The 20,911-nt window shown below is 38.0% G+C and overlaps 1 protein-coding gene and 1 pseudogene across 5 annotated transcripts in view; one reads left to right on the top strand and one right to left on the bottom strand.

The window, feature by feature from the left end:
- Window positions 1-20,911, bottom strand: part of APOOL (apolipoprotein O like) — a 102,659-nt gene that overhangs the window by 67,594 nt on the left and 14,154 nt on the right. For 4 of the 5 annotated variants that reach the window (XM_038587803.1, XM_038587802.1, XM_038587801.1 and 1 more), the window contains one exon: window positions 4,417-4,518. In XM_038587803.1, coding sequence (XP_038443731.1) covers window positions 4,417-4,518 — 102 coding nt within the window. Of the gene's footprint in view, window positions 1-4,416; window positions 4,519-14,447; window positions 14,594-20,911 lie in introns of all 5 variants that reach the window. The other variant, XM_038587804.1, reaches the window with a different exon arrangement.
- LOC102154854 lies at window positions 1,613-2,653 on the top strand (annotated as a pseudogene).

Below are 20,911 nucleotides of genomic sequence, written 5' to 3'. Positions count from 1 at the left end.
GACACCTGCACCCCAATGTTTATAGCAGCAATGTCCACAATAGCCTAACTGTGGAAGGAGCCTCAGTGTCCATCATAAGATGAATAGATAAGGAAGATGTGAGATATATATATATATATATACACACACACACACACACATGCAGACACACACACGCACACACACACACAAAATGGAATATTACTAAGCCATTAGAAACGACAAATACCCACCATTTGCTTCAACATGGATAGAACTGGAGGGTATTATGCTGAGTGAAGCAAGTCAATTGGAGAACGACAAACATTATATGGTCTCATTCATTTGGGGAATATAAAAAATATGAAAGGGAATAAAGGGGAAAGGAGAAAAAACGAATGGGAAATATCAGTGAGGGTGACAGAACATAAAAGACACCTAACTCTGGGAAATGAACAAGGGGTGGTGGAAAGGGTGGCGGGCAGGGGATTGGGGTGACTGGGTGTTGGGTACTGAGGGGGGCACTTGACAGGATGAGCACTGGGTGTTATGCTATATGTTGGCAAATTGAACTCCAATAAAAAATATACAAATAAAAGAAAAGAAACTAAGTATGTACTATATTTTGGCTAATTGAATTTAAATTTAGAAAAAGAATGAAAAATAAATTAAAAATAAAATGTATTGTGGAATAAAATAAATAAGGAATTCCATGTATTTTATAATTAGTAAATAGCACAAATTTTTTTTTAATTCAGAAATATGTAAACGCAGCTATGCAGGACCATGCTACCTAGTCTCCTACCTAGATTTTCAGCTTTTTAAGGATGAGTGTGTCAAAGTATGCTTAAAATCATCACTCTAAGATTAATAAAGAGAGAAAACTGAGAGTTAGCATGTAGGGAACTGACTATCACAGACTTCAAATGAAAATTAATAAAAGTCTACCCAGTGCTTATAACACTTCCTCATATACATACAAGAGGAAGTCAGGAAAAAAAAACTTTTGTTAAATGAATACTACTTTATGCATATTCAGTTTGGCAATGTATTGTTAACTTTTATGCTCTCTGGCCTACAACTCTGTATCTAGAAGTTTATTTCAAGGAAATATTTATAGCCGTACATAAAGATTTATCTACCAAGTGTTTCATTGAAGCACTAATTATAATACCATAATAATTGGAAATATCCTAAATTTCTTTTTTTTAAGGATTTTATTTATTTATTCATAGAGACAGAGAGAGAGGCAGAGACACAGGCAGAGGGAGAAGCAGGCACCATACAGAGAGCCAGACGTGGGACTTAATCCCGGGTCTCCAGGATCACGCCCTGGGCTGCTGGCGGCACTAAATGGCTGCGCCACCGGGGCTGCCCGAAATATTCTAAATTTCAAAAAAATTATGGAAGTTTTATTTTTGATAATGGTATATTCATACAACCAAATATTTATGGCACCATTAAAAATTCTAATATCATCCAAATAGTTAGTGGTGGACTCAGGATTCAGATTCAGATTTATATACATTTCTCTAACCATGCCGGTAAACCTTAGGGGTGAATTGAGGCTGGAAAAGATAAAAAGTGCAATGGTGAACAAAGCACTGGATGAGGGGCTGCTGGTAGCAGTGTAGTCTTGCTACCAAGACTTGTTATGCATTTGGCTGGGGTGGGTATCCGGGTTTCTGGGCTCCTGGAGTCAGAGGAGGAAGATGAGTTCTACCAGATGTCACATGGGGGTATCACAAAGGAACTGAGAAATAAACGAGGATCAAAGGCAAAAGCACCAGTCAGACAGAGGATTAGGGGGACTCTGACTTTGACATCCACAAAAGGAATGAACCATCCAGTGACAGAGAAGTGGAAGAGCGAAGAAGGAAGTGCCCAGTAGTCACCAAAGCATATAAGGAACTTCTCAAGATCTTGAGACCTCAAAAAGTCAGTACTCCAGCTAGTAACTCTCAGAAGGCCTGATAAAAGAAGGAACTGCTGCCACTATGAACTAGAAGAAAATGGCTCTGACAGAAATTCCATGTGTCCGTCTACAACTAAGCATACATGACAGACATTCCTTTGGGTACTGGAGAGGCAGTGAAAGGGTCCACATTGTGAGTGGCCACTGACCCATGAAGAGCTGCTCAGAGAGGCCAGGATCACAGAGGAGCTCAACTTACATTCACTTGAAATATATGAGCAGCTCCAGGTTGACAAAAAGCAGCAGGTGCATAAGAAGCAGATGTGCCCTGGGCCCATAATATCATTCAGTGGCAGTGCTACCTGTTGAGGAGCCAGGCCCTAAAGAAAAGAACATGAATATGGAAGGACTGCTTGCTCCCACAGCTTCTGCACTGACTCCCCATGCCAGCATTGGACCTATCAACCCTCCTCCTCATTGCTCCTATACCTTCACCATTTTCAGTGACGATGTGACAATCAAGGGAAGAAAGGTTTCCCCAAGAGTAGCCCTGAAAGGTCCCTGTTTGGGAGGTCTGCCTTGTGACGCACTGCTAAGCCCTGTACTGGGACCCTGTCACAGACATCCCCTACACCACTGCTCAAACCTTTAAGATCACCCATGAGGCCTACAAGTAGAACACCACTGCCCATGGATTGCCACACACTTGCTTCAGCACTTCCCAAGCCTCTCCCTGGTTCTGGACCCCAATCCTTGCACCAGAAAATTGCTATCAAATAACGAGATGTTTGATCTTCAGAAACCTCTTTCCTGCCCTGACCTGGGGCTCCAAATGTTCCCCCTCCTTTCCCTGCTTCTCCCCTTCGTAATCTCTGAGCTTCGCCCAGCCCTTTTCTATATCTCTTTCCCCCAGTTCCTCCTTGTTCTGTTTTTTAATCTAATAAAAGAAAAAGATCCCCTTAAAAAAAGTACAATGGTGAATAGAATCAATAGCCACAATTAGGTATCAACAATCTGGTACGATAGACTAGATCAATAAGATTCAAGTTATAGAGGCATAATTGTACCTGTAATGGAGTAAAAAAAGTCCATATACGTAAGTACAGACTGGAAAATGACAGAGCTTACCGATAGCCCATATAAAGAGGTTTAATTAATTTTAGAGAACTCCAAGTTCACTATGTCATTGTTAAAATCTGATTATAAGCAAGGCTAATTATAAGGACATTCAAACAAATATATTTGTATTTGTATATTTGTATTGCTCAGGCAGTATTAATGGAAATATATTATCTAGAACAAGAGAAGTCAGAATCTTACTTTATCCTACAGTCATCTGAAAAAAACATTAACCATTCTAAACATGATTGGCAAAGAATGGCCATTATAGTGCAAGAACTCTAAGTTATGACATATAAGGGTTAAAGCTACTAATATCTAGGATGCAAGATCACTTAAGGTGTAACTGATATTTGAAGAGTTGTTTTGTGGAAGAGTGATGAGAATTTTTCTATATGGTACCAATGCCAAGAGATACAAGGCCAAAGGATAGAACTTATTAATGAGACGGGTTTGTGTTTGACATAAAAGAAGGACCTTAAATTGAATGAGAACTGCTAGAAGATGGATGGACTACCTTAGGTACCTTTATCCAGAGTTTTATTGTTATAGAAGATAAATAGCGGCCAGCCCCGGTGGCTTAGCGGTTTAGCGCCGCCTTCAGCCCAGGGCATGAACCTGCAGAGCCGGGATCTAGTCCCAGGTCAGGCTCCCTGCATGGAACCTGCTTCTCCCTCTGCCTGTGTCTCTCTCTTGTTCTCTCTCTCTCTCTCCCTCTGCCTGTGTGTGTGTGTCTCTCTCTGTCTCTCATGAATAAATAAAATCTTAAAAGAAGATAAATAGCCATTAAGTGTGCCTCTTGTAGAGGTGACTACAGTGCCATACAGAAGGCTGACCTAGAAAACATTTAAGGTGATTTTCAAAGCTGAGGTCTTAATGAATTTCTTAAACTAAGGTTTTCTTTTTTTTTTAAGATTTATTTATTCATGAGACACAGAGAGAGAGAGAGAGGCAGAGACACAGGCAGAAAGAGAAGCAGGCCCCTTGCAGGGAGCCTGATGTGGGAGTGGATCCCGGAATTCCAGGATCATGCCCTGGGCCAAAGTCAGACGCTCAACCACAGAGCCACCCAGGCATCCCTTAAACCAAGGTTTTCAAATATTAGGTGTACTTGTATAAATTTGCCAAGAAGAAAAATCAGACTGCTTTTAAGTACTAAAATTCTGTACTACTAACTGATTATCCACTAAGAAAAATCACTATTTTTTTTACAATGGAGTTAGAATTTTAGCTGTTTGATTTAAATATAATAAATACAATGTTTATTTTGACACACTCCACAACTATTTTTTCAACTTATAAAGTATGCCTAACAAATACTTCTATTTCTGATGAAGAGAGATAAATAAGAAAAAAAAAGCACTCATGGCTTTTGCATCATATTTATATTATACAAAATTCACAAACTTTTGTAGATGAATTACCTGCTCTGGTTTTACAAGCTGCTTTTTGTATTCTTCTTTAGCCGCATGCACAGTTATAGATGCACATATCAGACCTGCAGGTACGGTTGTCAGCTTTCCCATCTAAGAAAGATATATCAAAAAGATATTTTTAATTGAAAAGCTCCCCATCCTCCATTTCCTGATACATTTTGGGAGTATCCAAGCAGCACTATGGGTTTTATTGAAAGTATAAAAAAACTCAAGCACTCCAAATTGCTACATACATTTTTAGAGTATAATTCCTAAAATTCTCTTATCTTAGATGGTAAAGTTTTATTTTTATTAGTTAACTGTCTATTCATACGGAATATACCAATAACATAATTACCAAGAAGAAGTGAATACAAAATTTGAGGGATGAAGTATGATAGATCATGGTATTCACTCAGTACACAAATATATGGCTCAGTGCTTCGAATATATCAGTAAACAAAACAAAGAATCTTGCTCTTATGGAGATGACATTCTAATAGAGCACAGACAGGCAATAAACACAATAGATACATTAATATACTACAAATTGATAAATGCTATGGAGAAACTAAAAGAGAAGTGTGATCTGGAATACTAATGATTCAAGTTGTGTCCTGAAATACAATTTATATTTATATTATTTATAAAAATAATTTCCTTCCATTGCAAATCCTTTGTTCCTAACCTTTCAAAGCATTCCTTTTAAAAAAAAAATTTATTTAGTGGACAGCCCTGGTGGCTCAGCGGTTTAGCGCCACCTTCAGCCCAGGGCATGATCCTGGAGACCCGGGATCTAGTCCCACGTCAGGCTCCCTGCATGGAACCTGCTTCTCCCTCTGCCTGTGTCTCTGCCTCTCTCTCTCTGTGTGTCTCTAATGAATAAATAAATAAAATCTTTTAAAGATTTTTAAATTTTTTATTGGAGTTTGATTTGCCAACATATAGTATAACACCCAGTGCTCATCCCATCAAGTGCCCCACTCAGTGCCCGTCACCCAGTCACCCCATCACCCTTCCCACCTCCCCCTCCACTACCCCTTGTTCATTTCCCAGACTTAGGTGTCTCTCATGTTGTCACCCTCTCTGATATTTCCCACTCATTTTTCCTCCTTTCCCCTTTATTCCCTTTCACTATCTTTTATATTCCTTTTTACGAATCTCACACTTAATCTAAAGCCAAAGTGAATTTTGTTTTGGATGTAACTTGATCTAGATTAAGAATGCAGGAAAGAGGCACCTGGGTGGCAGAGTTGGTTAAGTAACAACTCTTGGTTTGGCTAAGGTCGTGATCTCAGTGTTGTGACATCAAGCCTGGTGTCAGGCTCTGCACTGAGCACGGAGTCTGCTTGAGAGTCTTTCCCTCTCCTTCTGCCCTTCCTGCTTATGCTCTCTTTCTCTCTCTCTAAAATAAATACATAATTTTTTTAAAAAAGAATGCAGGAAAATCACTGGCTCTAAGAACAAAGTGCTCCAGTGTTCATTCAGGTATCAAAATAATCCCCAAAGATTATCCATTTAAGGCCAAATGAAAAGTTTTCCAGAGAACAAATATTTTAAGAGCTTGATTTTTTACAGAAGAAAGGATGCTTGCTGAAATCAACAAAGGACATCCAGAGGAAGAGAGGTCTCTTTGGCTTACACAAAAGGGAAAGTATACAAGAACTGGAAGAAATACTAGCCAAAGGACACTAAATGTTCTCTATTAACAGTGATAGTGCCTATACTTCATTTCTGACACTTCTTCAATATTTCCTGAGCAGAATAAGGGAAGCTACAGCCACTAGTTAGGCTTTTCCTCTTTAAGCCAGGCATGACTCTGATTGAGGCTGAGACTCCAGACAGGGTAAAATGAAAATGCAGTACTAATAAAAATTTTGTTCACTGTTATTTTCCCTTCAAGCCTCTCCCTCTGGTACATATGTCAGCATCACAGAATAATTTATCTAGGCCTGCCTTCCCAAAAGACATCACTTTTGATTTCTTCTACTTGGTATTCAGTAATAAGATTTCTACATCATATCTATGTCATTTTTCAATAAAAAATTATTAAAACTAAGGCCATCAAGGATGCTTTCCCATACAACTGAGAAATTTTGTTCATGTATCTCTGAAGTGATTAAAGAATGTCAATTCTCACATTTAAAAGCTATTTTAAAAATACATGATTAGATCTTATTCCTTAGATACAAAAAAACTCTTTTGAAGTATGTTAATAGCTAAAAAATCTTCAATTACCCTAATCTTCTCAGAGTATATTCATCTTACTTCACAGAATAAATAATATATAGACTATAAAATAAATTCATAGGTATTGTTCAATATTTATGATCCAGTACTCCAGAGTCTAGATTAACTGAACTACTTGGCAAAAATGAACTATTGGGACTTCATCAAGACCAAAAGCTTCTGCACAGCAAAAGAAACAGTTAACAAAACTAAAAGACAACCTACAGAATGGGAGAAGATATTTGCAAATGACATATCAGACAAAGGGCTAGTATCCAAGATCTATAAAGAACTTCTTAAACTCAACACCAAAGAAACAAACAATCCAATCATGAAATGGGCAAAAGACATGAACAAAAATTTCACAGAGGAAGACAAAGACATGGCCAAGAAGCACATGAGAAAATTCTCCACATCACTTGCCATCAGGGAAATACAAATCAAAACCACAATGAGATACCACCTCACACCAGTGAGAATGGCGAAAATTAACAAGGCAGGAAACCACACATGTTGGAGAGGATGTGGAGAAAAGGGAACCCTCTTGCAGTGTTGGTGGGAATGTGAACTGGTGCAGCCACTCTGGAAAACTGTGTGGAGGTTCCTCAAAGAGTTAAAAATAGAGCTACCCTACAACCCAGCAATTGCACTACTGGGGATTTACCTCAAAGATACAGATGCAGTGAAACACCAGGACACCTGTACCTCAATGTTCATAACAGCAGTGTCCACAATAGCCTAACTGTGGAAGGAGCCTCGGTGTCCATCAAAAGATGAATGGATAAAGAAGATGTGGTTTATGTATACAATGGAATATCACTCAGCCATTTGAAATGACAAATACCCACCATTTGTTCCAACATGGATGGAACTGGAGGGTATTATGTAGAGTGAAATAAGTCAGCTGGAGAAGGACAAACATTATATGGTCTCATTCATTTGGGGAATATAAAAAATGCATTACTAGATATAAAGTGACTCTATCAAAACAAAAAGTTGAAAGATGAATGGATAAAGAAGATGTGGTCTATATATACAATTGAAATTACTCAGCCATTAGAAATAACGAATACCCACCATTTGCTTTGGCATCGATAGAACTGGAGGGTATTATACTGAGTGAAGTAAGTCAACTGGAGTAAAACAATAATCATATCACTCATACGGGGAATATAAGAAATATTGAAAGGAATTATAGGGGAAAGGAGGGAAAATGAGTGAGATTAGGGAAGGTGACAAAACATGAGAGAATCCTAACTCTGGGAAACAAACAAAGGGTAATGGAAGGGAAGGCAGGTGGGGAGATGGGGTGACTGGGTGACGGGCACTGAGAAGGGCACTTGACAGGATGAGCACTGGGTGTCATACTATATGTTGACAAATCAAACTTTAATTAAAAAATATTAAAATTAAAAAATATATTTTTTTAATTTAAGATTTTATTTATTTATGAGAGACACAGGGAGAGAGAGAGAGAGGCAGAGACAGGCAGAGGGAGAAGCAAGCTCCATGCAGGGAGCCTGACGTGGGACTCGATCCCAGGTCTCCAGGATCATGCCCTGGTCTGAAGGCAGCGCCAAACCACTGAGCTACCTGGGCTGCCAAAAATATATTTTTATTTTAATTCCAGTGTAGTTAATTAACAAATAGTGTTGTATTAGTTTCAGGTGTACAGTATAGTAATTCAACAATTTCATGTATTTCTCAGTGTTTGTCAAGATAAGTGTACTCTTAATGCTCTTCACCTATTTCACCTATTCCCCTACCACCTCCCCTCTGGTAACCCTGTTTGTTCCCTATAGTTAAGCATCTGCTTATTGTTTTGTCTCCTTTAAATATATATAATAGCTAGCTAGCTAGATAGATAGATGATAGATAGATCATGCCATTTTAAAAGGTGTACGATGTCCAGTCTTTTCTTGGAAATTAAATATTGAGGAACACTAAGAGAAAGTAGTGACCTGCAGCACATCTGCAAAAGAGAAGGAATGTGAAGATGAAAGTGCTCATAAAATATTATTAGTGCTCTAATACTAATACATTAGTAACAATAAAGGAGTAAACAATATTTTTGAATGCCTACTATGCATCAGAAAGTATTCTGTAATGGTGCAGAAAGCCTACTAATATTTTCAATGTAAAAGGAGAAGCAAAAGGACACAAATACCAGTAGTGACCTTTAGAGGGCAGAAAAGCACTAAGAAAAAAGCTGCCTTTGGTTTATTGAGAATGTTACACTGTCCACAAAGCTAAGAAATTATATATATACTTTATTTCACGTCTATGGGACAAAAGTAAATGACACCAGAAACCTTTTTAATATAGCATTAATTCTAAGGTTATTTCTGTGTCCAATACCCATTGAGGTTCATTGTATTTGTATTTGCATTTGCATATTGTATATTGTTATTTGTTAGGAATAACATACAGCATAAAGCATATTAGAACTGGCAAAGTTTAAGATGGATGGGACGTACCTGGTACACGTGAATTATAATCTTCATCTGAATTAAAGCTCTAGCACTTATAAAGCCTATCTTAAGTTAGCCAGAACAAGTAACTGCCCAGCCCAGTTTGACCTGGATAGATATGGCTTTTACTACATTATTAAATTATAGAATATTAATGTTAAAGCATTAATAAAGCACTGTTTAATTATGATGTATGAAAGAACAAAACTATTTTGGAATTTCTAAACACTCAATAATTATAATTATTTTGAATAACACCTGGAAGTGTAAAAAGTTTATTTTAAATAAAAATTAAAGAAACAGAAAATTTTAAATAAAAATATACACAGGGAATATAGGAGTTACACAAATTTACAATTTAAGAAACTCCTCCAGAAATGGCACAACAGACTAGCAAATTCAACTTTAGTCAGAATGCTAATCAGGATCAAATACTAATGGTTGTCAAAATCAGGAACTGAATTTAAAAGAAAACACCAAACAGCTCCATTTTACACACACATATACACACCTGTATGTGCTATATATAGGAAAGAAATTAGGCTATTATCTACTTTGTGGGGATGTGAGAAAGGAATACTGAGAGCATTCTATTTACTTGAAAAGTAACACTCTAATAAGAGATGATTTTCAAGGTGCTGTCAGTGTAAAATTCAGTTGCTACTAAATTTCAAAAGAAGATTAAATAAAGTATATGGGAAAGCTAAATTAATCTTTCTAAAATACCATTTTGTTCTCCTGGCTCAACAACAATCAACGATTACTCTACCCTTCCCTATACACCTCTGACCTTAGCCAAATTAATTTTTTTAGGCCCCAAGGCCCCAACATGTCAAACACATTCCTTCCTCAGTACCTTCACTCCATTTTTCCTGATAAAATGTCTTCCCATCTCCTGCACCTAACAGTGCCTGGCACAAAGCAGGTATTCAAAAAATATTTGTTATATGAATACATTTATCTTTATAAACCCTGCCGTTCCATTAGCTCACTCAAAGCCATCCCTCTGAATTGATATAGCTCCACTAATTTAGTATTAAGTAAATCTGTTATAATTTACCTTTTAAAATGTATGCAGTTTATTTTTCTGCTAAAATGTAGGCTCCTTGGGCACCTAGGTGGCTCAATCAGTTAAGCATCTGCCTTCAGCTGAGGTCATGATCCCAGAGTCCTGGGATTGAGCCCCAAGTCGTGCTCCCTGCTCATCAGGGAGCCTGCTTCTCCCTCTCCCTCCCCGCTAGTGCTGTCTCAAATAAATAAAGAAAATATTTTAAAAATAAAAAAATAAAATATAGGCTCCCTGTCAGTAGTTTTATACCTCTTTGTACCCCAAGGGCTTTGTAGGACCAACGACCTCAAAACTAAGTAATAATTCACAGGTTTAGATAAAGCAGTATACATAGGTAATCTAGCAAGTTCTTTTATGTTTTATGAATGTCTGTGTGCGAAACATCTATGGAGGTAAATGATAACTGAAGGCCCTAAAGGTAATCTGAAATTGTAAGACTGATTCAGTGGTGTTAACTTTTTGAGAATCTAATAAGAAGTAGAACTATGGTCCCCCCCAAATGTAGTTATTCTCAAAATCTGAAGTATGTTTGCAGGCCTCTCCACATTCTCTAAAGCATTTAAGACCGAATTAATCCAGCCCCACCACAAATAAAATTTATCACGAGTACCTTTTATCCTGATACACATATACCTTAGAGCATATTACTCTTATTAAAAATTCTTATAGGAAATTTATGAGTCACATATTATATATATATGTATATATATATAACTTATAGATGAAGTTTTATAAAGTCTGTTGTGCTAAATAAATGGAAGGTAGTATTCTTATGACACACTTTTTGACTAAATTTCAGCCCTCTGAAGATTATATCTGAGTGGACAAAAGAACAAGCCAGATTCTTTCTTACAGGAAACAGCATTCTATTTTGCATGTGCCATGATAAAATTTCTTGGTCAAATTAATGTGATGATTATTATACTATAACAAATAAGTGTTTTAAAATATAATAACTTTCTATCTAAACTGATGTACTTTTAGCTAGAATGGTCAATAATACCTTTATTAAGGAAGCTTTACAGAAAAATATTCCTGTATACTATACTGCTTAAATACATATGTTTTTTTCAGTTTCATTTTGTGGAGGTCAAAAGCTAAAGAAATGGAGGGAGTTGGAAATAGATGAAAAGGAGTTTTCCTTTCAATTTAGGGTTGGTGTCTTTTAAGAACTGTTCACAAGAAAAACCTCAACACCACATGGCTGTTTGACTTTAGAGCACAAGACCTGTGTGGGAAAGAGAGGGAAGTTATAGACTACCATCACCAGTAAAGGAAAAAGTAGATTACTCATCTCCAATTGCTCCCATTTTTTGCTTTCTTCTCTATCTCTTTCTTCCACTCCTTTATTTTTTTCAGCAACTATATGTTCTAATTGATTTTACAGTTTTATTTTACCTTCTTATTTTTCCTTCTTTCTCCCTCTCCTTCCTTTGGTAGACCTGAAGGGCTAATAGCTTGAGTTATCAGCAAGGGAGGGAGGACTGTGAGTGACTATATCAGTACTATTCTTTCTGGGTGATTTTTGTTATCCACAGACCTAATATACAAATACTCCTGAGGTAAACAAACATAGGAGTATAACTATACAACTGATAAAGTTTAGCCTCTTCCGAAGTATCATCCTGTAGGAGATGGAAGGAATATAAATTGGCTTGAAAAATCAAGCATTGCTCCTGAATAAACTAATGAATATTAAATCCAACATAAAATGGCAAAAGACAGATTGGCTTCAAAATACAAGGTTGTATCTCAGGCACATCATCTTCTTTGTACTAGAGTTTCTTTTTTAAAAAATTTTATTTATTTATTCATAATAGAGAGGCAGAGACACAGGAAGAGGGAGAAGCAGGCTCCCCAGGGGGAACCTGATGGGGAACTCGATACCAGAACCTCAGGATCATGTCCTGAGCCAAAGGCTCAACCACTGAGCCACCCAGGTGTCCCTGTACTGGAGTTTCAATCTCACAATGCAAAGTGATCTTAAAGGTCTCCTTGTCCAACCATCTCTCTCATTTTGAATTCCTCCAGTTTATGTATGACCACCTTCAATAACGGGAAACTCCACTGATAGATCATTTCATCCTCTTACAGCTCTATGAGAAAGTTCTTCCATACACTAAACTGAAACGCATGCCCATATACTTTTCATTGGTCCTGGTTCTACTTCCTTGGGTCATACAGGACCCATCTAGCCATACTTGCTCATGAAAGCATATTTTAATTCCCTTTTAGTTACTTCTGTAATGCACTTTCCAAGGGTAATAAAGTTTCTGACAATGGCAAATGCTACTGAACTCATCGTCTACTCTAACAGAAATACTATTGTATTTCTTTCGGACTAAAAATAAAACAAGAAAAGGTGTTAATGCTGCATTTTGCAGCAATAGCCTAAGAGCTATTTCTTGACAGCAACATAAACGTCTTAAACAAAGGTACAGTTTTAATCATCAGTGAGTCACTAAAAAAAGACGTGTATATATAATGGTGCTTATTTTCTTCAGAAAATAATGAATGGGCGAATCATCTAAAAGAGGATAAAGTATCATTAAATCCACAGAAAACAGCAGAGTCTAACAGTTATGCCATTATTCATTATACTGATACATGAAAAGCAGATAATTTGCTGAAATAGAAAATTTTAAAACTCTGCCTGCAATTTCTCACAAAATTCTTGAAAAATATGGTGATACTGAAGAAGAAATAATCAAACTGCAAAAAATATACCTATACAATCTGGTCCTTTCACAACTGCATATCAAATAGTGTACTTCAAACAACTGAAATGCTAGTTGAAAGAGAAGGTGGTGGTAGAATAGGAAGACCCTAGGCTCATCTTGTCCCACAAATACAACTAGATAACTATCAAGTCATTCTAAATACCCCCAGAAACCTGCCTGAAGACTGAAAGAATAAATTCCTCAACTAAAGGAAGAGAAGAAGGCACACTGAAGAAGATAAGAAGTGTGGACACATGATTAAGGGGAGAAAGGAACTATGGGTACTGCAGAAGAGAGGGAGAATACCTGGGGCCCACACTAGGGAGATTAGTCACTCTTCTTGGAGTACATCCCTAAGAGGTAGCACTCATAGAGATGCCTCTCCCAAGACAAAGGAATCGGATGGAGATATTTCCCTCCCCTGCCTCTCAGTATAAACAAAAATCCACCTGCAGAAAGCAGATAAGTCCCAACACTGGCTGCTTAACCTACTTAAACCAGGTCCCATACCTCTATGCTCTGGCATGAGTGCCCTTCTGGGTCAGCCTTCCTCAGTCATAGCATGGTGAGACCCTCCCCCACAAGACCAGTGCAGGCTCTTGCCAGAACCACCTCCCTATGGCCCAGAGTTTAAAAGGCAGCAGACTTGGCTGGAACACAGACCAGAGGGCACTGCCCTGCTCTTGGGGATAGGGCAGGTAAACAACCCAAAGGCAAACAGTGTAGAAAGAGCAATCTGAAAAAGGCCTGGAACACACAGGGGGGAGATTATTTGCTCTTCTCGGAGTGCTTCATGGAGAGTAGCAAGCACCCAGACCCCTCTGCAGAGAAAAAGGTGTTGGCTGGCTCCATTTCCGTGATCTGCCCCTCAGCATAAACACAGAGCCACCTGTAGCAAACAGCACAGCACAGACACTGGCTGCTTTACCTGGTTACAACCAAGTCCTACACCCCTGCACTCTGGCAGTATTGTTCTTCTCAGTCCAGTCTGCCTCAGTCCCAACATGGCAGACCCCTTCCCCAGAAGACTAGCAGAAATCCCTGCTCACATCACATGTCCAGCCCAGAGAGCTCTACAGAGCTTCAGTTCTAATGGAAGTAGTATCAGGGCTCATTTAAAGAGCAGACTGGAGCACACCTAGTTAAAATGTGTCACATCTTGGCCAAGGACAAACACTGTCCACTGCAGTTCAGGAAAGCCTCTAGAGATAACTGGCCTGAAGAAGAGAACAGCTAAAACACAACAGCAGAGCACACACAGCAGAGACTAGAGACACTCTATGAAGCAAGAGGCCCTAGACACTATATCATCTTCATAAAGCCATTACTCTCAGAAGCAGGAAATATAATGGGCTTTTCTAAAACACAGAAGACTTAGACAAGATGCCAAGATGGAGGAATTCATCCCAAATGAAAGAACAAGATAAGTTCAGGGCCAGAGATCTAACCAAACCAATATAAGTACCATGCCTGATGGAAATGTAAAGTAACAATCATAAGGATACTTGCTGGGGTTGAGAAGAGAATGGAAGACATCAGGGAGGACATTACCACAGAGATAAAAGAATTTTAAGAAGTCAGGAATGAAAAATGTGAGGCGCCTGAATGGCTCAGTTAGTAAAGCATCCAACTCTTGATTTCAGCTCAGGTCTTGATTTCATGGTCAAAAGTTCAAGTCCCACATTGGGCTCCATGCCCTGCATTAAAAAAAAATAAGAAGAAATTTAAAATGTTATAATTGATATTGAACAGCAGGCTGGAAAAAACAGAGGAATGAGTAAGTGATCTAGAAAACAAAATAATGGGGGGATCCCTGTGGCTCAGTGGATTAGCGCCTGCCTTTGGCCCAGGGCGTGATCCTGGAGTCCCGGGATCAAGTCCCACATCAGGCTCCCTGCATGGAGCCTGCTTCTCCCTCTGCCTGTGTCTCTGTCTCCCAGTCTCTCTGTGTCTCTCATGAATAAATAAATAAAATCTTAAAAAAAACAGAAGACGAAATAATGGAAAATAATGAGGCTGAACAAAAGAGAGAAAAAATTATGTAACATAAGAACAGACTTAGAACGTTCATAGTGTAAGAGTCCCAGAAGAAGAGAGAGAAAAAGGGGCAGAAATTTTTTTGGAGATAAGAGCTGAAAACTTCCCTAATCTGAGAAAGGAAACACATCCAGATCTAAGAGGCAGTGAGAAGTCCCATCACAATCAACAAAACCAGGCCCAGAACAAGACAGACATATTGTAATTAAATTTGCAAAATACAGGGATGAAGAAAAAAACAGCAAGATAAAAGAAGTAACTAACTTACAAGGGAAGACTCATTAAGCCAGCTGGAAATTTCTCAAAAAAATGTGGGAAGTCAGCAGTAAGTGGCATGACATATTTAAAGTGCTGAATGGGAAAAATATATAGCCAACAATACTTTATTCAGCAAAGGTATCAATCAGTCAGAATAGAAGGGGAGATAGTTTCCCAGACAAAAACTAAAGGAGTTCCTGACCACTAAACCAGCCCTGCAAGAAATATTAAAGAGGACTCTTTGAATGAAAAAATCTCCAGAAACAGTAACAAAAGAAGTAATAAAATGACACTAAATACATATCTCTCAATAATTACTCTGAATGTAAAAGGACTAAATGCTCCAAGCAAAAGACATAGGGTATAAGAATGCATTAAAAAAAAAAAAAACACAAGACCATGGGGTGCCTGGGTGGCTCAGTCAGTTAAGTGACTGACTCTTGATTTCAGCTCAGGTTGTGAGTGTGGTGAGATTAAGCCCCAGGTCGGGCTCCACACTCTGGCAGGGAGTCTGACTGTGATTCTCTCTCTCTTTCCTTCTGGCCCTCTCCCCACTCATGCATACACCTGCACATACACTCTCTGTCTAAAATAAATCAATAAAATTTAAAAAAATATAAGACCCAAGTATACACTGTCTACAAGAGATTTATTATAAAACTAAAGACACCTGCACATTGAAATTGAGGGGAGGGAGAAACATTTATCATGCAAATGGATGCCACATGAAAGCCAGAGAACCAACACCTATATTGGAAAACTAGGCTTTAAATGAAAGACTATAACGAGAGATGAAGAAGAGCACTATATCATAATAAAGGGGACAATTCAACAAGAAGATCTGACAACTGTAAATATTTATACACACAATAAGGGAGCAACCAAATACATAAAACAATTAATAACAAACTTAAAAGAACTCAATGATAATAATAAAATAATAGTAGAGTACATTAATGCTCCACTTACATCAATGGACAGATCATCTAGGCAGAAAGTCAACAAGGAAACAACTGCTTTGAATGACACACTGGACCAGATGGACATAACAGACTATTCAGATCATTCCATCCTATAACAGCAGAATATACATTCTTTTCAGGATCACTTGGGCACTCTCCACTAAAGCACATACAAGGTCACAAATCAGTCCTCAACAAATACAAAAAAACAGATCATACCAAGCATCTTTTCTGACCACAACGCTATGGAATATGAAGCCAGTCACAAGAAAATATTTGGAAAGACTATAATGCAGGGAGGTTAAAAATCATTCTACTAAATAAAGAATGAATGGGTCAACCAGGACATTAAAAAAATACATAGAAATAAATGAAAAAGAAAACGCAACAATCCGAAACTCTCAGGCGCAGCAAAAGCAGTCTTATGAGGGAAGTATATAGCAATACATGCCAACCTTAAGAAGCAAGAAAATGGGGATCCCTGGGTGGCCCAGAGGTTTGGCACCTGCCTTAGGCCCAGGGCACGATCCTGGAGACCCGGGATCGAGTCCCATGTCGGGCTCCCGGTGCATGGGGCCTGCTTCTCCCTCTGCCTATGTCTCTGCCTCTCTCTCTCTCTGTGACTATCATAAATAAAAATAAAAAAATAAAAAATAAAAAAAGACTTTAAAAAAAAAAGAAGCAAGAAAATTTTCAAATTTGCAACCCAATCTTATTCCTAAAGGAGCTAGAAAAGGAACAAAGCCTAAAGCCAGCAAAAGGAAGGAAATAATACAGCAGAAAAAATGATATAGGAAAAAAACAATAAATAAATGCAATAAGAGCTGGTTCTTTGAAAAAAAATCAATAAAACTGTTAAACCCTTAACCAGATTTAACAGAAACAAAAGAGAAAGGATCCATTTAAATGAAATCACAAACAAGCAGGGAGAAATAACAACCACCACCACAGAAATACAAACAATTATAAGAGAATATTATGAAAAATTACATGCCAACAAACTGAATAATGTGGAAGAAATGGATAAATTCCCAGAAAGATTTAAATTACCAAAACTGAAAAAGAAACAGAAAACTTGAACAGACTGATAACCAGCCAAGAAACTGAATCAGTAGACAAAAATTTCCCAACAAATAAAAGTTCAGGGACAGGGCGCTTAGGTTGCTCAGTCAGTTAAGCATCTGACTTCCACTCAGGAAATGATTCCAGGGTCCGAGGATCAAGTCACATTGTGGTCTCTGCTCAGCAAGGAGTTGGCTTCTCCCTCTCCCTCTACCACTCCTCTTTCTTGTATGTGTTCTCTTTCTCTGTTTCTCAGAAAAATAAATAAATAAATAAATAAATAAATAAATAAATAAATAAATAAATAAATGTATGTATGTATGTATGTATGTATGTATGTATGTATGTATGTATGTACAGGGCCATACAGCTTCACAGGCAAATTCCACCAAACATGTAAAGTTAATACTCATTCTTCTCAAAATATTCCAGAAAATAAAAAAGGTAGGAAAACTTCCAAATTCATTCTATACGACCAGCATTACCCTCATACTAAAACAAGAGAAGGACATGCCTAAAACAGAAAACTAGAGGCCAATATCCCTGATAAATATGGATGTAAAAACTCTCAATATAATAGTAGCAAACCAAATCCAACAGTGCATTAAAAGAATCATTCACCATGATCAAGTGGGACTCATGCCTGTGTTGTAAGGGTGGTTAGAGACTCACAAATCAAGCTACACGATACACTACATCAATAAAAGAAAGTATAAGGACCATACAATCCTTTCAATAATACAGAAAAAGCATCTGATAAAGTACAACATCCATTGTGATAAAAACCCTCAACAAAGTACACTTAGAAAGAATGTACATCAACATAATAAAGGCCATATACAAAAAACCCCACAGCTAGTATGATTGATCCTTAGTAGGGAAAAACTGAGCTTTTCCTCTAAGGTCAGGAACAAGACAGGGATGTCCATTCTCATCAATGTTTTTTGTTTGTTTGTTTTAATCAGGTATTTATTGAACCGTACACAAAACAATGGAACAATACATGCCTCAAGTTCACATGGCACATTTGCCAATATAGACCATGACCTGGGCAATAAAATTCTTAATACATCGACTTATGAAAAAAAGCTTTCATCTATCTGGGTTTAGAAAATAATTTTTTTTTTTTTTAGAAAAGAACATTCTTTTTTTTTAAATAATAAGTTTATTTTTTATTGGTGTTCAATTTGCCAACATACAGAATAACACCCAGGGCTCATCCTGTCAAGTGCCCCCCTCAGTGCCCATCACCCAATCACCCCCACACGCGCCCGCCTCCCTTTCCACCACCCCTAGTTCATTTCCCAGAGTTAGGAGTCTTTATGTTCTGTCTCCCTTTCTGATATTTCACACACTTCTTCTCCCTTCCCTTCTATTCCCTTTCACTATTATTTATATTCCCCAAATGAATGAGAACATATAATGTATGTCCTTCGATTGACTTATTTCACTCAGCATAATACCCTCCGATTCCATCCACTTTGAACCAAATGGTGGGTGGGTATTTGTCATTTCTAATGGCTGAGTAATATTCCATTGTATACATAAACCACATCTTCTTTATCCATTCATCTTTCAATGGACACCGAGGCTCCTTCCACATTTTGGCTATTGTGGAAATGGCTGCTATAAACAATGGGGTGCAGGTGTCCCGGAGTTTCACTGCATCTGTACCTTTGGGGTAAATTCCCAACAGTGCAATTGCTGGGTCCCAGGGCAGGTCTATTTGTAACTCTTTGAGGAACCTCCACACAGTTTTCCAGAGTGGCTGCACCAGTTCACATTCCCACCAACAGTGCAAGAGGGTTCCCTTTTCTCCGCATCGTCTCCAACATCTGTGGTTTCCTGCCTTGTTAAATTTCCCCATTCTCACTGGTGTGAGGTGGTATCTCATCGCGGGTTTCATTTGTATTTCCCTGATGGCAAGTGATGCGGAACATTTTCTCATGTGCGTGTTGGCCAAGTCTATGTCTTCCTCTGTGAGATTTCTGTTCATGTTTTTTGCCCATTTAATGATTGGATTGTTTGTTTCTTTGCTGCTGAGTTTCATAAGTTCTTTATAGATCTTGGACACTAGCCCTTTATCTGATATGTCATTTGCAAATATCTTCTCACATTCTGTAGGTTGTCTTTGAGTTTTGTTGACTGTATCCTTTGCTGTGCAAAAGCTTCTTATCTTGATGAAGTCCCAATAGTTCATTTTTGCTTTTCTTTCTCTTGCCTTCGTGGATGTATCTTGCAAGAAGTTACTGTGGCTGAGTTCAAAAAGGGTGTTGCCTGTGATCTCCTCTAGGATTTTTATGGAATCTTGTCTCACATTTAGATCTTTCATCCATTTTGAGTTTATCTTTGTGTATGGTGCAAGAGAGTGGTCTAGTTTCATTCTTCTGCATGTGGATGTCCAATTTTCCCAGCACCACTTATTGAAGAGACTGTCTTTCTTCCATTGGATAGTCTTTCCTCCTTTATCAAATATTAGTTGACCATAAAGTTGAGGGTCCACTTCTGGATTTTCTATTCTGTTCCATTGATCTATGTGTCTGTTTTTGTGCCAGGACCACACTCTCTTGATGACCACAGCTTTGTAGTACAACCTGAAATCTGGCATTGTGATGATCCCAGATACTATTTTCTTTTTTAAAATTCCCCTGGCTATTCAGAATCTTTTCTGATTCCACACAAATCTTAAAATAATTTGTTATAACTTTCTGAAGAAAGTCCATTGTATTTTGATAGGGATTGCATTAAACGTGTAAATTGCCCTGAGTAACATTAACATTTTCACAATATTAATTCTGTCAATCCATGAGCATGGAATATTTTTCCATCTCCTTGTGTCTTCCTCAATTTCTTTCAGAAGTGTCTATACTTTTTAGGGTATATATCCTTTACCTCTTTGGATAGGTTGATTCCTAGGTATCTTATGCTTTTGGGTGCAATTGTAAATGGGATTGACTCCTTCATTTCTCTTTCTCCAGTCTCATTGTTAGTGAATAGAAATGCCACTGACTTCTGGGCATTGATTTTGTATTCTGCCACACTGCCAAATTGCTGTATGAGTTCTAGCAATCTTGGGGTGGAGGCTTTTGGGTTTTCTATGTAGAGTATCATGTCATTGGCAAAGAGGGAGAGTTTGACTTCTTCTTTGCCATATTGAATGCCTTTAATGTCTTTTTGTTGTCTGATTGCTGAGGCTAGGGCTTCCAGTACTACGTTGAACAGCAGTGGTGAGAGTGGACATCCCTCTCTTGTTCCTGATCTTAGGGGAAAGGCTCCTAGGGCTTCCCCATTGAGAATGATATTTGCTGTGGGCTTTTCGTAGATGGCTTTTAAGATGTCGAGGAATGTTCCCTCTATCCCAACACTCTGAAGAGTTTTGATCAGGAATGGATGCTGTATTTTGTCAAATGCTTTCTCTGCATCTAATGAGAGGATCATATGGTTCTTGGTTTTTCTCTTGCTGATATGATGAATCACATTGATTGTTTTATGAGTGTTGAACCAGCCTTGTGTCCCAGGAAAAAATCCTAATTGGTCAGGGTGAATAATTTTCTCAATGTACTGTTGGATCCTATTCGCTAGTATCTTGTTGAGAATTTTTGCATCCATGTTCATCAGGGATATTGGTCTATAATTCTCCTTTTTGGTGGTCTTTGTCTGATTTTGGAATTAAGGTGATGCTGGCCACATAGAATT

This window comes from Canis lupus, chromosome X, assembly GCF_011100685.1.
Source record: "Canis lupus familiaris isolate Mischka breed German Shepherd chromosome X, alternate assembly UU_Cfam_GSD_1.0, whole genome shotgun sequence".
In the NCBI taxonomy this organism is placed as follows: Eukaryota; Metazoa; Chordata; class Mammalia; order Carnivora; family Canidae; genus Canis; species Canis lupus.
The sequence above is the reverse complement of the archived record's forward strand: the minus strand, read 5'-3'. Positions and strand labels throughout refer to the sequence as shown.